The 12394-nt window shown below is 40.1% G+C and overlaps 1 protein-coding gene across 1 annotated transcript in view; it reads left to right on the top strand.

Moving 5' to 3' along the window:
• The window catches only part of notch2 (notch receptor 2), an 87328-nt gene that overhangs the window by 59296 nt on the left and 15638 nt on the right, over positions 1-12394 (top strand). Inside the window, exons 6-20 of the mRNA XM_062038942.1 lie at positions 65-187; positions 693-926; positions 2319-2474; positions 2557-2742; positions 2835-2948; positions 4336-4449; positions 4523-4756; positions 5935-6045; positions 6131-6323; positions 6434-6579; positions 7296-7409; positions 9798-9917; positions 10004-10156; positions 10237-10465; positions 11631-11832. Coding sequence (XP_061894926.1) covers positions 65-187; positions 693-926; positions 2319-2474; positions 2557-2742; positions 2835-2948; positions 4336-4449; positions 4523-4756; positions 5935-6045; positions 6131-6323; positions 6434-6579; positions 7296-7409; positions 9798-9917; positions 10004-10156; positions 10237-10465; positions 11631-11832 — 2429 coding nt within the window. The remainder of the gene's footprint in view (positions 1-64; positions 188-692; positions 927-2318; positions 2475-2556; positions 2743-2834; positions 2949-4335; positions 4450-4522; positions 4757-5934; positions 6046-6130; positions 6324-6433; positions 6580-7295; positions 7410-9797; positions 9918-10003; positions 10157-10236; positions 10466-11630; positions 11833-12394) is intronic.

Below are 12394 nucleotides of genomic sequence, written 5' to 3'. Positions count from 1 at the left end.
TGAAGCAACTCTTTCTGTTTGTGGAATATGCTCTTGAGCTAACTCATTAACTTTCTTGTGCCAGGATTCAATGGGACCAATTGTGAGAACAACATTGATGACTGCCCCGGTCATCAGTGTGAAAATGGTGGAACTTGTATGGATGGAGTCAACACCTACAACTGTCAGTGCCCTCCTGAGTGGACGGGTAAGACTGCACTGATGCCTGTGTTTTGTATGTGGATGTGATATTTTGTACACTAGTGGGGTTGTCATAGCATGTGATGAATGCAGCCTGCAGGATACTCAGTCAAACTCTTACAATTCGCTTGTGAATTTCAGTCCATTACATGTTGTCATTAGTATTTTGTGTTCTTAATAAACAATATATTAATAAAAGTTGACCTGCATACTACAATAAATTGATTTACATGGACCCCGACTTAAAAAAGTTGAAAAACGTATTTGGGTGTTACCATTTAGTGGTCAATTTAGTACGGAATATGTACTATACTGTGCAATCTACTTATAAAAGTTTCAATCAATCAAAAAAAACAATAAGACTAAAACAATGGATAATATAAAAATAAATATATTAAAATGTAACAGCAGTGTATTTAGAAATGAGTGAATTTGATCAGTCAATTTTCCGCCATCTCATACGTACAATGTTTAAAAAAATAGGCAGTACATGATTTTTCTCCAACCCACAGGTCAGCACTGCACAGAAGATGTGGACGAATGTCGCCTGCAACCCAACACTTGCCAGAACGGTGGTACCTGCAGCAACCTCCCTGGTGGCTACGTGTGTGTGTGCGTCAACGGCTGGAGCGGACCGGACTGCTCAGAAAATATTGACGACTGCGCGACGGCGGCCTGCACCCAAGGCTCCACGTGCATTGATCGTGTTGCCTCTTTTATTTGCCTCTGCCCCGAAGGAAAAACAGGTAAGCCTTGTCTTTAAATAGCAAATTATGACATTTATATTGTATTGCACTGTACACTGTTTTGTACTGTATAAATAGCAGCCTCAGCTCTATTTGGATGCTGTGCTCCAATTATCAATTTGAATTAATAAACGCAACACCTTGGATAGATGCCTACTTTTTCCCTCAATTTAAAAAGTAACTGGTGGTGCAGCTAGTCGACTGCGATTCAAAGATTCAAGGAACTTTATTATGATACACAACACATGAGATGGCTGAGAAATGTATTAACATTTTTAGAAATAAATGAATAGTGATGTGCGATACGATATCAAGTACACTACCAATATCAATGTTCACTGTCAAATCAACCACCATAATTAGTTTACACTGTTATATTACACTCCACAAACATGCACCTGGGGATAAGTTGATTGGCAACACTAAATTGGCCCTAGTGTGTGAATGTGAGTGTGAATGTTGTCTGTCTATCTGTGTTGGCCCTGTGATGAGGTGGCGACTTGTCCAGGGTGTACCCCACCTTCCGCCCAAATGCAGCTGAGATAGGCTCCAGCACCCCCCGTGACCCCAAAAGGGACAAGCGGTAGAAAATGAATGGATGGATGGATGTTATAAATCCTTATAGTCTGCTTTCTCCCTGATCTGTTGTGCTGGTATACAAAATAATACTCACCCAACAAGTATACAGGCATATTTAAGTGTATTTGGCCTATTAATTAGTCTAACGTCATACTAATTCACTATGCTTTTACTTTGCCTCTGCAATATCAACAAGACTCTGTAGCCTCTTAGAAATTACATTTCATCTCAATCATTATTGTCAAGTAAAGTCACTACCATTATTGGTAACCCTTTGTAATGGTAATATTGCTGTTATGGGTATTGATCCTGACATCATTAATAATGTACAGGTAAGGTTTTGGTGGAGTGAAAACACTGTTGTGTGCACACATATGGTCCTTAAAAATGTATGTAATAATAAAAATGCATTTCTACAAATGAGTGCCTTTCCCTTGATAAAGACCTTATAGCCACTCAACAGTTGAGTAAACGTACACCACAAGCCATTATATGGTAGCTAAATTTTTCCTGATAATATAATGAAAATAAAGAATGTTAGACCTTTGTAGACTAATGTCTGTGGAACAAGGCCAACCACAAATAATATTTTCTGGTCTTATACAGCAAAGTCTGCCGCCTTCATGTCTCCCTTAAGGCAATGACTTGCGACTGCGCTTTATGGGAATCGGCCTCATGTGATCACAGCAGATGAGCTTGGCGCATCTACCATGTAGAAAATATATTGCGTTTATTGTGTTTTTTAAAAAAAATTTAAATTATGTATTATTTGGCGTCAGCACGTCTCATCGCATCACTTGTATGTTTCTGCAGGTTTACTTTGCCATATAGACGACGCCTGTATCAGCAGCCCGTGTAGGGAGGGCTCCCAATGTGACACCAACCCCATCAGTGGCATGTTTAACTGTAACTGTCCGCCAGGGTATGTCGGTAGCACCTGCAACGTGGATAGAGACGAGTGTAGCATCGGTGAGAAGCATCTCTATGTACCATCTGCAAGGCATCCGTTCCTTCTCTCCAACACTGACACCTTCCCCATTTTATTTTTCAGGAAGCAACCCCTGCGAGCATGGTGGTCAGTGTGTCAACACCGACGGCTCCTTTACCTGTAACTGTGTGAGGGGTTATGCCGGGCCCCGCTGTGAACAGGACGTCAACGAGTGCGCATCCAGCCCTTGCCAGAACGACGGCACTTGTCTGGACCGCATCGGAGAATACTCTTGCATCTGCATGCCTGGTACGCTGCTTAAATTCTTCGAAATTTGCATGCACAGTAGGAATATTCATGATTTACACAGAATGGACTTACTCTGTGTTGACATCATGCAGGATTTGAGGGCACTCACTGTGAGACGGAGGTGAATGAGTGTCTCAGCTCTCCTTGTTTGAACAAGGGGAAATGTCTGGACCAAGTCAGCCGCTTTGTTTGCGAGTGTCCAGCAGGTTTGTACACATGAGGTCATGCTTTTTATTTATTAACAACCATAAAATCTTTTTTTTTAACTATAAGTTCCTTTAATAGCAATAATTTTATTACCGCGCACTACTGACACCTTATTGACCATTGGTCTATTGCGTAGCGTGGTGAAATTAAATGGCATTCAGTGACAAGCTCAAAAATAGCAAGCAGATATGCTCAAAGAAAGGGGGACATTATGGAAATCTCAGATCCAAAGCCATGGCAAGTCGTTTTCCCGACAAAACAAGGCCATTTTATCTCAGACCGGCGTGAGATGACATCATTGGAGCGAACACATGCTGGCGTGGTTTTTCCACTTGTAGAAAGGAGCAGCTTTACGTCCGTGTTTACAATACAATTGAGTGCATTGATAACATAAAATGTAGAATGTTACTCTAACTGCTTTAGTACGGTGGAATAAAAGCTCAGCAGAAAAAAAGACGGTAAACAGGAAGTTGAGAGTCACTTTTATCGGAGACTTTCACGTCGGCAAAACATGTCAAAGCATTTTTTCTCATACCAATCACACAATAATAATAATCACTATAATAGCGCTACGCTTCACATCTAGTCTGACTACCAAAACAATGAAAAATAATCTTACATTACGATCACGCTTTGTCAAAGATGTTTTGTAATGTAGTCTGTGATATTTCTACCCAATTAAATGTTTATTTCAGATTGAAATAAAGTGTGTATTATTTTATAACCTGTTCTGATTGATAGTGCGTGATTACAGACTGTTTAACAAGCTAAATAAGACATCTTATTAATAAATAGAGAAGGTTAAAACATTGTTATGCAGAGATATGAAGACCATTAACTTGTACAACATGTAATGTACAGAATATCAGAAACATTTATTCAGGTAGTAAAATCACAGATTACATTACCAAACGCCTTTGACGATCAAACAATGATCGTACAAATCCACATTTGTGTTATTAATGTGTGAAACTGGTATCTAAACATGATGTGGCTCCTCCTCTGAATGCAAGTGCTCCAACTGCAGTAATACAAATTCTGTATTCAAAATACAAAATATGGCAAGACACCAACGTACTGCAGGTATTTTTTTGATTCTCATTAAAAGCTTGTTTATGTGCTTTTTTGGTTGAGCTGCTTAAAAAAGCATAATGTTTAAAAACATTTCATTAAAGCAAACTAATTGTCCAGCCATGGTGATAATATCTTGAAAATTGACTAAGGTCCACTTATTAATGAAAAAAGAAAATTATATTTATCTGCGATTATACACGAATAATTTTGAGTTAACTATTAACAAACTGCAATTAATCGCAATTAAATTATTTTCATTGTTTGACAGACCTTTTTTTTTTTTTAAACAGTTAGCCATTTTTGTTCTTCCAGGCTTCAGCGGTGAAACGTGCCAAATAGATATTGATGAGTGTTCCAGCACGCCCTGTTTAAATGGAGCCAAGTGCATCGACCGCCCAAACGGATATGACTGTGAATGTGCTGAAGGTAAGACCTAAGCCTAGGACTTCTTCATGTGTTGGATAAAAGGGCACTCAACCACCCCGTCCTGCTCTTTTAGGCTTCACAGGTTTACTATGCGATGAAAATATCAACGACTGCCAGCCGGAGCCGTGCCACCACGGCGTGTGTAAGGACGGCATCACCACCTTCTTCTGTGAGTGCCAACCGGGATACATGGGCTCCATCTGTAACATCCAAGTCCAGGAGTGCCACAGCAACCCTTGTCAGAACCGAGGACGCTGCATTGACCTTGTTAATGAATACCAGTGTCATTGTCCCCCTGGAACTGCAGGTAAACCCACATTCACGCCCTGAACTGTATTTAAAAAAAACAACGTTCATCATTATTCTTAAAGCTTACATCTTATACTATTTTTTAACCATTTGCTGTATGTCTCAGTGGTCCCACATTAGTGTATTGGAAGTGTCCTGGCCAAAAAAATCAAGTCATGATTCTGTCTGTCGGTTTAATGCTAACAAGCTGCGTTTGTCCAGGCCGCCTTCGACAGATTGTGCACTACTGTATATGAACTTTTTACATTAACACTGTAACTCTGCACTTATCACATTTGTCACAACAACATCGCAACATGAGTGGTACAGGAGGGCACAAAAACTAGTGTTGGCTACAGTGCTAACGTTACAGTCATTTTTTTACCGTAGCAGGCTTGGTTGTCATATTTAAGGAAGAAAAGAAAACAATATATTATTCCCTCAATTATCACAGGGGTTAAGTTCCAGAACCCCCCTTTGGTAGTTGTATTTCCGCAAAGTTGGGTTGATATTTATTTTATGATTTTTTTTTTAATACTATGTGCATTTAAAGTCTTTATAAGCCCACTTAAAACACTTCTTATGCTCTTAAAACACTTAATACACTCTAAAACCTACATCATTTTAACATGAAACTTACTTTAATGATAATAATTAAGATGTGTAGCGAAGCCTGTATTGTACATTTTACACAATTTTATATAGTTTGTAGTCCAGCAACTACATCCTCTGTTTTACTTTTTATTTTTGAACAGTTCCTCTTAGGTTGAACAGCTTCCAATACATCCCTGATTGTAAGTGCGTGTTGCAGTCACAAGTCTAGGTCAAGTGGCGTTACATTTCCTTGTGGATTAGTACATTTAGCCCTGTGCAGTGTACCACCCTGAGGCTTGGTACGAGGACTTGACCAAAAGTAGCCTTTATTTTCACTTTCCATTGTCTACTTCCTCTCTTCTGATGTTCCTCTCTGGAAAGTTTGCTTTGTGTCCCACGTGCTAATGTTGTGACACACTTCAGTTGTACTAAATATTTGCTGAAGGGCAGGTTTGTTCACATTTTTTCACTTCCTGCTCATGGCGTTTCTTCAAAAGCTGCGCTCGAGCACCCCCTGCAGTACAACTGACTGTACTCCGTATAGAGACAGACTCCGAGAGGCACGTTATTTATAATTGATGGTTTGCTTTTTGCTTTTCTCAGGTGTGAATTGTGAGATCAATGAAGATGATTGTGCCAGCAGCCCGTGCGAGTACGGAGAATGCCACGATGGCATAAATGAGTACAAGTGTGTGTGCGCTCCAGGATACACAGGTATTTTTTTGGTGTATACCAGTAAGCGCAATATGATCAGAATATAATTTGACCTAACCCTGACCAGAAATATATTCTCTAACAGGAATCAAATGTGACGTGAATATCAACGAGTGTAACTCCAATCCGTGCATGAGTGGGGGCACCTGTATGGATGAGATTAATGGGTTCCACTGCCTGTGCCCCCCAAGCACCCACGGCCACCTGTGTCTCACAGGGATCGACCACTGTGAGCGTCAGCCTTGTGTGCATGGGCAATGTATTGAACAGCAACACGGGTAGAATGTCTTTTATGTCTATATCTCTTATTGGGATCTGCTTTGCAGTCATTTATCATATTTCAGTGACTGTGGTCACGCTTTGATCGCATTCTTGTCTCCACTTAAAGCTTCCATTGCGAGTGTGAAGCCGGTTGGATAGGACAACACTGCGAGCAGGAAAGGGACGAATGCCAGCCTAATCCGTGCCAAAATGGTGGCTCATGCTTGGACCGACATAACGGCTACACCTGCGTGTGCCAACCTGGTTTCAGAGGTACATATGATTACAAGGAATATATATATATATATATATATATATATATATATATATATATATATATATATATATATATATATATATATATATATATATATATATACACTACCGTTCAAAAGTTTGGGGTCACCCAAACAATTTTGTGGAATAGCCTTCATTTCTAAGAACAAGAATAGACTGTCGAGTTTCAGATGAAAGTTCTCTTTTTCTGGCCATTTTGAGCGTTTAATTGACCCCACAAATGTGATGCTCCAGAAACTCAATCTGCTCAAAGGAAGGTCAGTTTTGTAGCTTCTGTAACGAGCTAAACTGTTTTCAGATGTGTGAACATGATTGCACAAGGGTTTTCTAATCATCAATTAGCCTTCTGAGCCAATGAGCAAACACATTGTACCATTAGAACACTGGAGTGATAGTTGCTGGAAATGGGCCTCTATACACCTATGTAGATATTGCACCAAAAACCAGACATTTGCAGCTAGAATAGTCATTTACCACATTAGCAATGTATAGAGTTTATTTCTTTAAAGTTAAGACTAGTTTAAAGTTATCTTCATTGAAAAGTACAGTGCTTTTCCTTAAAAAATAAGGACATTTCAATGTGACCCCAAACTTTTGAACGGTAGTGTATATATATATATATATATATATATATATATTTAGTGGCCTGTTTTGAAAAAGCTTCACTCTCTCCTCTGCTCCTCTGTTCTTAGGTTTGAACTGTGAGAAGAACATAGACGAATGCGCGTCCAATCCCTGTTACAACCAAGGCATTTGTATCGACCGAGTCAACGGTTACACTTGTCAGTGTAGTCCACCATTCATAGGTGTGTATCTAGTCTGTTATTACCCTTTTCCACTGTACTGTACCTTCATGGCTCCGGGGTTTCTCAAGAAATGCAACTTAATTTCTAAAAGCTGTGCCATTTAACTCAGACTCATGCCGTGCTGTTGCGAGCATGAGAAGAAGTGCTGGCCATCATTCTAATGAGTGAGATGCGATCATTTACGAGCTGGCGAAATAATCGATCGCATTGATTAATAGACTTTTCTTTTTTGTTACGTGCAGAAATGTATTGGAGAGCAAGCAATCATGCCATGTTTTTGACTTGATGGATTGTTTTCTTGTATATTTCTTCCGCTGTCATCTGTCCTTCCGGGACCTCTTATTAAGAACGACAGAAAGAAAGAGGTTTCTTTAAAGTAACTTGTAAAGTAATTTCTTGTATTGAACCGATGCAGTCTGTTTTATTTACTAAAATAAAACATCAGGTCCAAAGTGTACATAAAAAAAAAGTAAAAACACTTTTTTGTATTAAAGTATTGAATGTCGAACTTGTTGCTTTACCTCTGCTTCAGATAATGTAAAATAGATAAAACAGAGCCATCATTACAGTGCTAGCAGATGCTACTAATAGTGGTTTAACAATTAAATGTCTATAATTGTCACAATCACATGTTAGACTTTGTAAAACAGAATAGAGGAAATGTTTGCTTTGATTAGATTTCCTGACTGCCAGTCCCATGTGTCTCATAAAAGTACATTAATGTGCAACATTATCTCATTCTTAAACCCTATTTTAACGACAGAACATGGAAGGTTTTAACTTATGAGAGATGGTTTCTTTTCATCCAGTGGCAGACACGTGATCGTGCGCACAGGCGATTAAAACTTTTTCCTCCATGTAAGTGTGCTCTGATTTTAAATATAATGCACACATCATTGTATACGTAATATATCACTAAATGTGTTACAATTGTATAAAGTCACCTTAAGATGGTCGTAATAATTTCTCCAAAGCTCGTGTAATAGATAGATGGAAGAAAAAAGCATTGTCTTCTCTACGCGAAAAACTTGACAACGTTTAAACTTCCAACAAATCATAAACACACTTATGATTCGTCTTTAAGTCTGTTATGAATAGTTTACATTACTTGTCAGATATAATTAATCATATCCCCATTATTTAAATCTGCTTACATCAGCTTCGTGCATACTTGCCAACCTTGAGACCTCCGAATTCGGGAAATGGGGGGGGGTGTTGAGGGGCGGGGTTGGGGGGGCGGGTTTGAGGTGTAGGCAGCATACACCTTCCCCTTCGAGCTGTCCTGGATGAAATTAAATTCTTTTTTCCAATCATTTTGGAACTTGCAAGCGTATTTCTTCTTCTTACTCGTCGTCGCCATGTCTCTTCTTCGTTCTTTTGCTTCGTCTCCTTCTTGTTGTGTGTGCAGTTGTGCACTGAGCTCACAAAGCCGTAGATGTTATTGGAGCGTCCCGGAAGAGTTAGTGCTGCAAGGGATTCTGGGTATTTGTTTTGTTGTGTTTATGTTGTGTTACGGTGCGGATGTTCTCCCGAAATGTGTTTGTCATTGTTGTTTGGTGTGGGTTCACAGTGTGGCGCATATTTGTAACAGTGTTAAAGTTGATAATACGGGCACCCTCAGTGTGGCTATTGAACAAGTATGTCTTGCATTCACTTGTGTGTGAGAGTGTGTGTGTTTGAAATTAACGTTATCAGTAAACTATCTAAAAGATCATTCAACGTGTCAGCATTTCTTGACATCTTCGAGTGAAGACCATTGTTAAACCCGTCCAACGCTACATTATTATGTGACTGGGCCGGCACGCTGTTTATATGGAGGAAAAGCGGACGCCTGGACAGCATGCGGCTATTGAGGGGTGAAGGTTTCAGGTGAAAGAGGACGCTAAAGGCAGTGCCACGCCCCCAATATTGTTGTCCGGTTGGAAATCGGGAGAAATTCGGGAGAAATTCGGGAGAATGGATGCCCCGGGAGATTTTCGGGAGGGGCACTGAAAGTCGGGAGTCTCCCGGGAAAATCAGGAGGGTTGGCAAGTATGGCTTCATGACTGATTGAGACTTACTTTTCGCCGTGGCTCCATATTATCTTTGTGCGGCATGGCGGTAGCGTTGTTGCTCTCAGTCAAGCACAAGAAGAGGGCAAGACAACTCGCAGGCATACAGAGACAATAACGTAAAGATTAAAGATTAGATTGACACGATTAAAAAACATAACACGCTTAATTATTCACAATTAACACGATAATTTGGCTGTTTCTAGCTGCTCGGATAAAAGTTGTAAATTACACCCTCGTTCTCTTCAAGTGGGTCTCCACTTGTCCTTTTTCCAACCATGTGCAAGATAAAACCTGTTGGCTTGATCATTAAAAAATGGTTATAATGTCTACGTAGGTAAAAATTGCAAAGACGAGCTTGTCCCTTGTGCCTCTCATCCGTGCGAGAGGGGAGGTGTGTGTCGTCCGACTGCAGACTATACCTCCTACACCTGTCGATGCCCTGCTGGATGGCAAGGTATGTACAGTATGCGGTTTATGAGCCAGAGAAAAAATGATTTGCTGTCATCAATGTTGAGTTGACATTTGTTTATTAATTTCCAGGGCCACGCTGCTCTGAGGATGTAAATGAATGCAAAAAGAATCCTTGCAGAAACGGCGGTCGCTGTGTGAACAGCCCGGGCAGTTACATGTGTAAATGTGAGCCTGGATACAGTGGACACAACTGTCAGACAGATGTGGACGATTGTTCACCCAGTGAGTGTATAAATGAAAAGTAAATAAATGAATTTATTGGATTGTCTGCATTCAATCAATCGTCTGCTTCTGCTTCCCAGACCCATGCTTAAATGGAGGCTCCTGTGTGGATGATGTCGGAGGTTTCGCCTGTGAGTGCCATCCGGGTTTCGAAGGGGGCCGTTGCGAAAGGGAGATCGACGAGTGTGCCAGCCAGCCTTGTTGGAACGGAGCCAGCTGCCGGGATCACGTCAACAGCTTTGTTTGCGAGTGTCGGCCGGGCTTCGACGGAATCCTGTGCGAACACAACATCCAGGAATGCACTGAAAGGTGTGCAACTTCATGTCATTTTCATTTGGTCACTTACGCCATACTCGCACTAGTCCAAGCATTGTGTAGATTCTTGATACAAAAAATACATAGTAGAAATCAAATATGTAGACTCAAAATACCGGTAATCAAATAGTCAAACCCTTTGCACACTCGCTAACCTACGACTTCATTAATTAATGCAATTAATAATCAAGAAATTAAAGGGAACCTATAATGATTTGAACCTACATTTACCATACCTCTTTGTGGTCTAGGTAATATGTATTGGATATGCTTTGGTGTAAATTTTGCTCTACAGTTACATTCATAACCCACTCTTTTTAGTCTGTCTGCAGGATGTTTGTTTGGGGAGGCATTTCCAGATTGCGATTGACACTGTCTGCGCCTTGCCTTCTCCAAAGTTATCATAATTTATATTTTCAAACTGTACACTGTTAAATCTAGAAGATGGACGTCACCGCTCTTTTTTTTTAGCCCCGGTCCAAAATGAACTTATAAGTGGGTTTAATATATAGATTCGCCGGTCACATTACAGTTGGTAAGATGTTTGTTTATGCCTGCACAAATGAACATCTTGCTGTCATAAATCATACAGTGGAGCAGCATTTATGCTAAATTTACACCCCGGTTTATCCAATAAATAATATCTAGAACAGAAGGAAGTGTGTTAAATTTAGTTTAGTATCATCATAGGTCCTTTTTAACAGATTGTTTTTTGTGTAGATGAAGCAGGACCAGCAACAGTATCTCAACTATTTGTTGTTCTCGTACTAACACTTAGGTCAGACTCTTTTTCAGTTTCTGTTTACAGAACTAAGCTTTCTGGGTAATGAAAACGTTGTGAAATAAATTCACGTCCTTGTTTCCTTGGAACATAAACCAAGGTTCGATATGGACAAGCTCTTTTCAAGTGTAAACTGTAAACTGATGCAATGTTATTTAAAAGAAAAAAAAGTATGTAACTAGTGCAAGTTTTGGAAAAAGCTGCCAAAAATTCAGGCATTTTAGCCCACATCAATCATGAAAAAAGTGGGGGCCAAGATAGGGAGTCCAGAACGGTACAAACGTTGTAGTGCGAGTACCTCATTTGAAGCCACTGTCACTAGTCTAAGCACAGTTAGATGCATATTTGATTTGAATAATTTCGCTTTTTCCCCTCCAGCTCCTGCCTGAATAACGGGTCATGTATCGATGACATCAACACCTTCACATGCCGATGCCGCCCGGGCTTCCACGGCACATTCTGCGAGTACGAGAAGAACGAATGCAATTCCCAACCTTGTAAGAATGGTGGCATTTGCACCGACGGCCTGGGGACCTACCGCTGCACCTGCCCTGTGGGCTACAGTGGATACAACTGCCAGGTATATTTTATCATTGGATGTGAGACATTAGAGATCCAGCTGACCTGAATTTAAGACTTAATTTTTTTGGTACCTTTGGGAAATGTTTTTTAAAAAGACAGATTCACTTATATTTGGGCCAATCAAAAATCAGAATCTTTATTGTAATTTTAGAGCAGAGGTCTTCAACAGGGGGTCCGTGACCCCCAGGGGGTCTGCGGAGGCACTGCAGGGGGGGCCGTAAAATATTTAGTTGATGTGGACTTTGTCATATATACGTTGATATACACACTGTAGTATTGTTTATAAATTAAATTGGCATGGACTCCCGACTCACTGTAGCTTGCAGTTTTAAAATAAAAACATAAAATAATTATTATTCTATTCATGTTAGCATTTAAGCGCAAGCGATTAGCTCTCTAATTGCCAGCCAGCAATTAGCACTGTAGATGCCATCTAGCGACTTGCAGACTACTTGCCAGCTAGTGATTAGCTCTCTAGTTTATCACTATCGATTAGTGCTGTAGTTGCCAGCTAGGGATTTACAAATAAGATTCTGGCTAGCAATTTGCGGACTAGTTGC

This window comes from Entelurus aequoreus, linkage group LG27 (genome assembly GCF_033978785.1).
Source record: "Entelurus aequoreus isolate RoL-2023_Sb linkage group LG27, RoL_Eaeq_v1.1, whole genome shotgun sequence".
In the NCBI taxonomy this organism is placed as follows: Eukaryota; Metazoa; Chordata; class Actinopteri; order Syngnathiformes; family Syngnathidae; genus Entelurus; species Entelurus aequoreus.
This window is presented reverse-complemented; position numbering and strand designations above follow the sequence as displayed.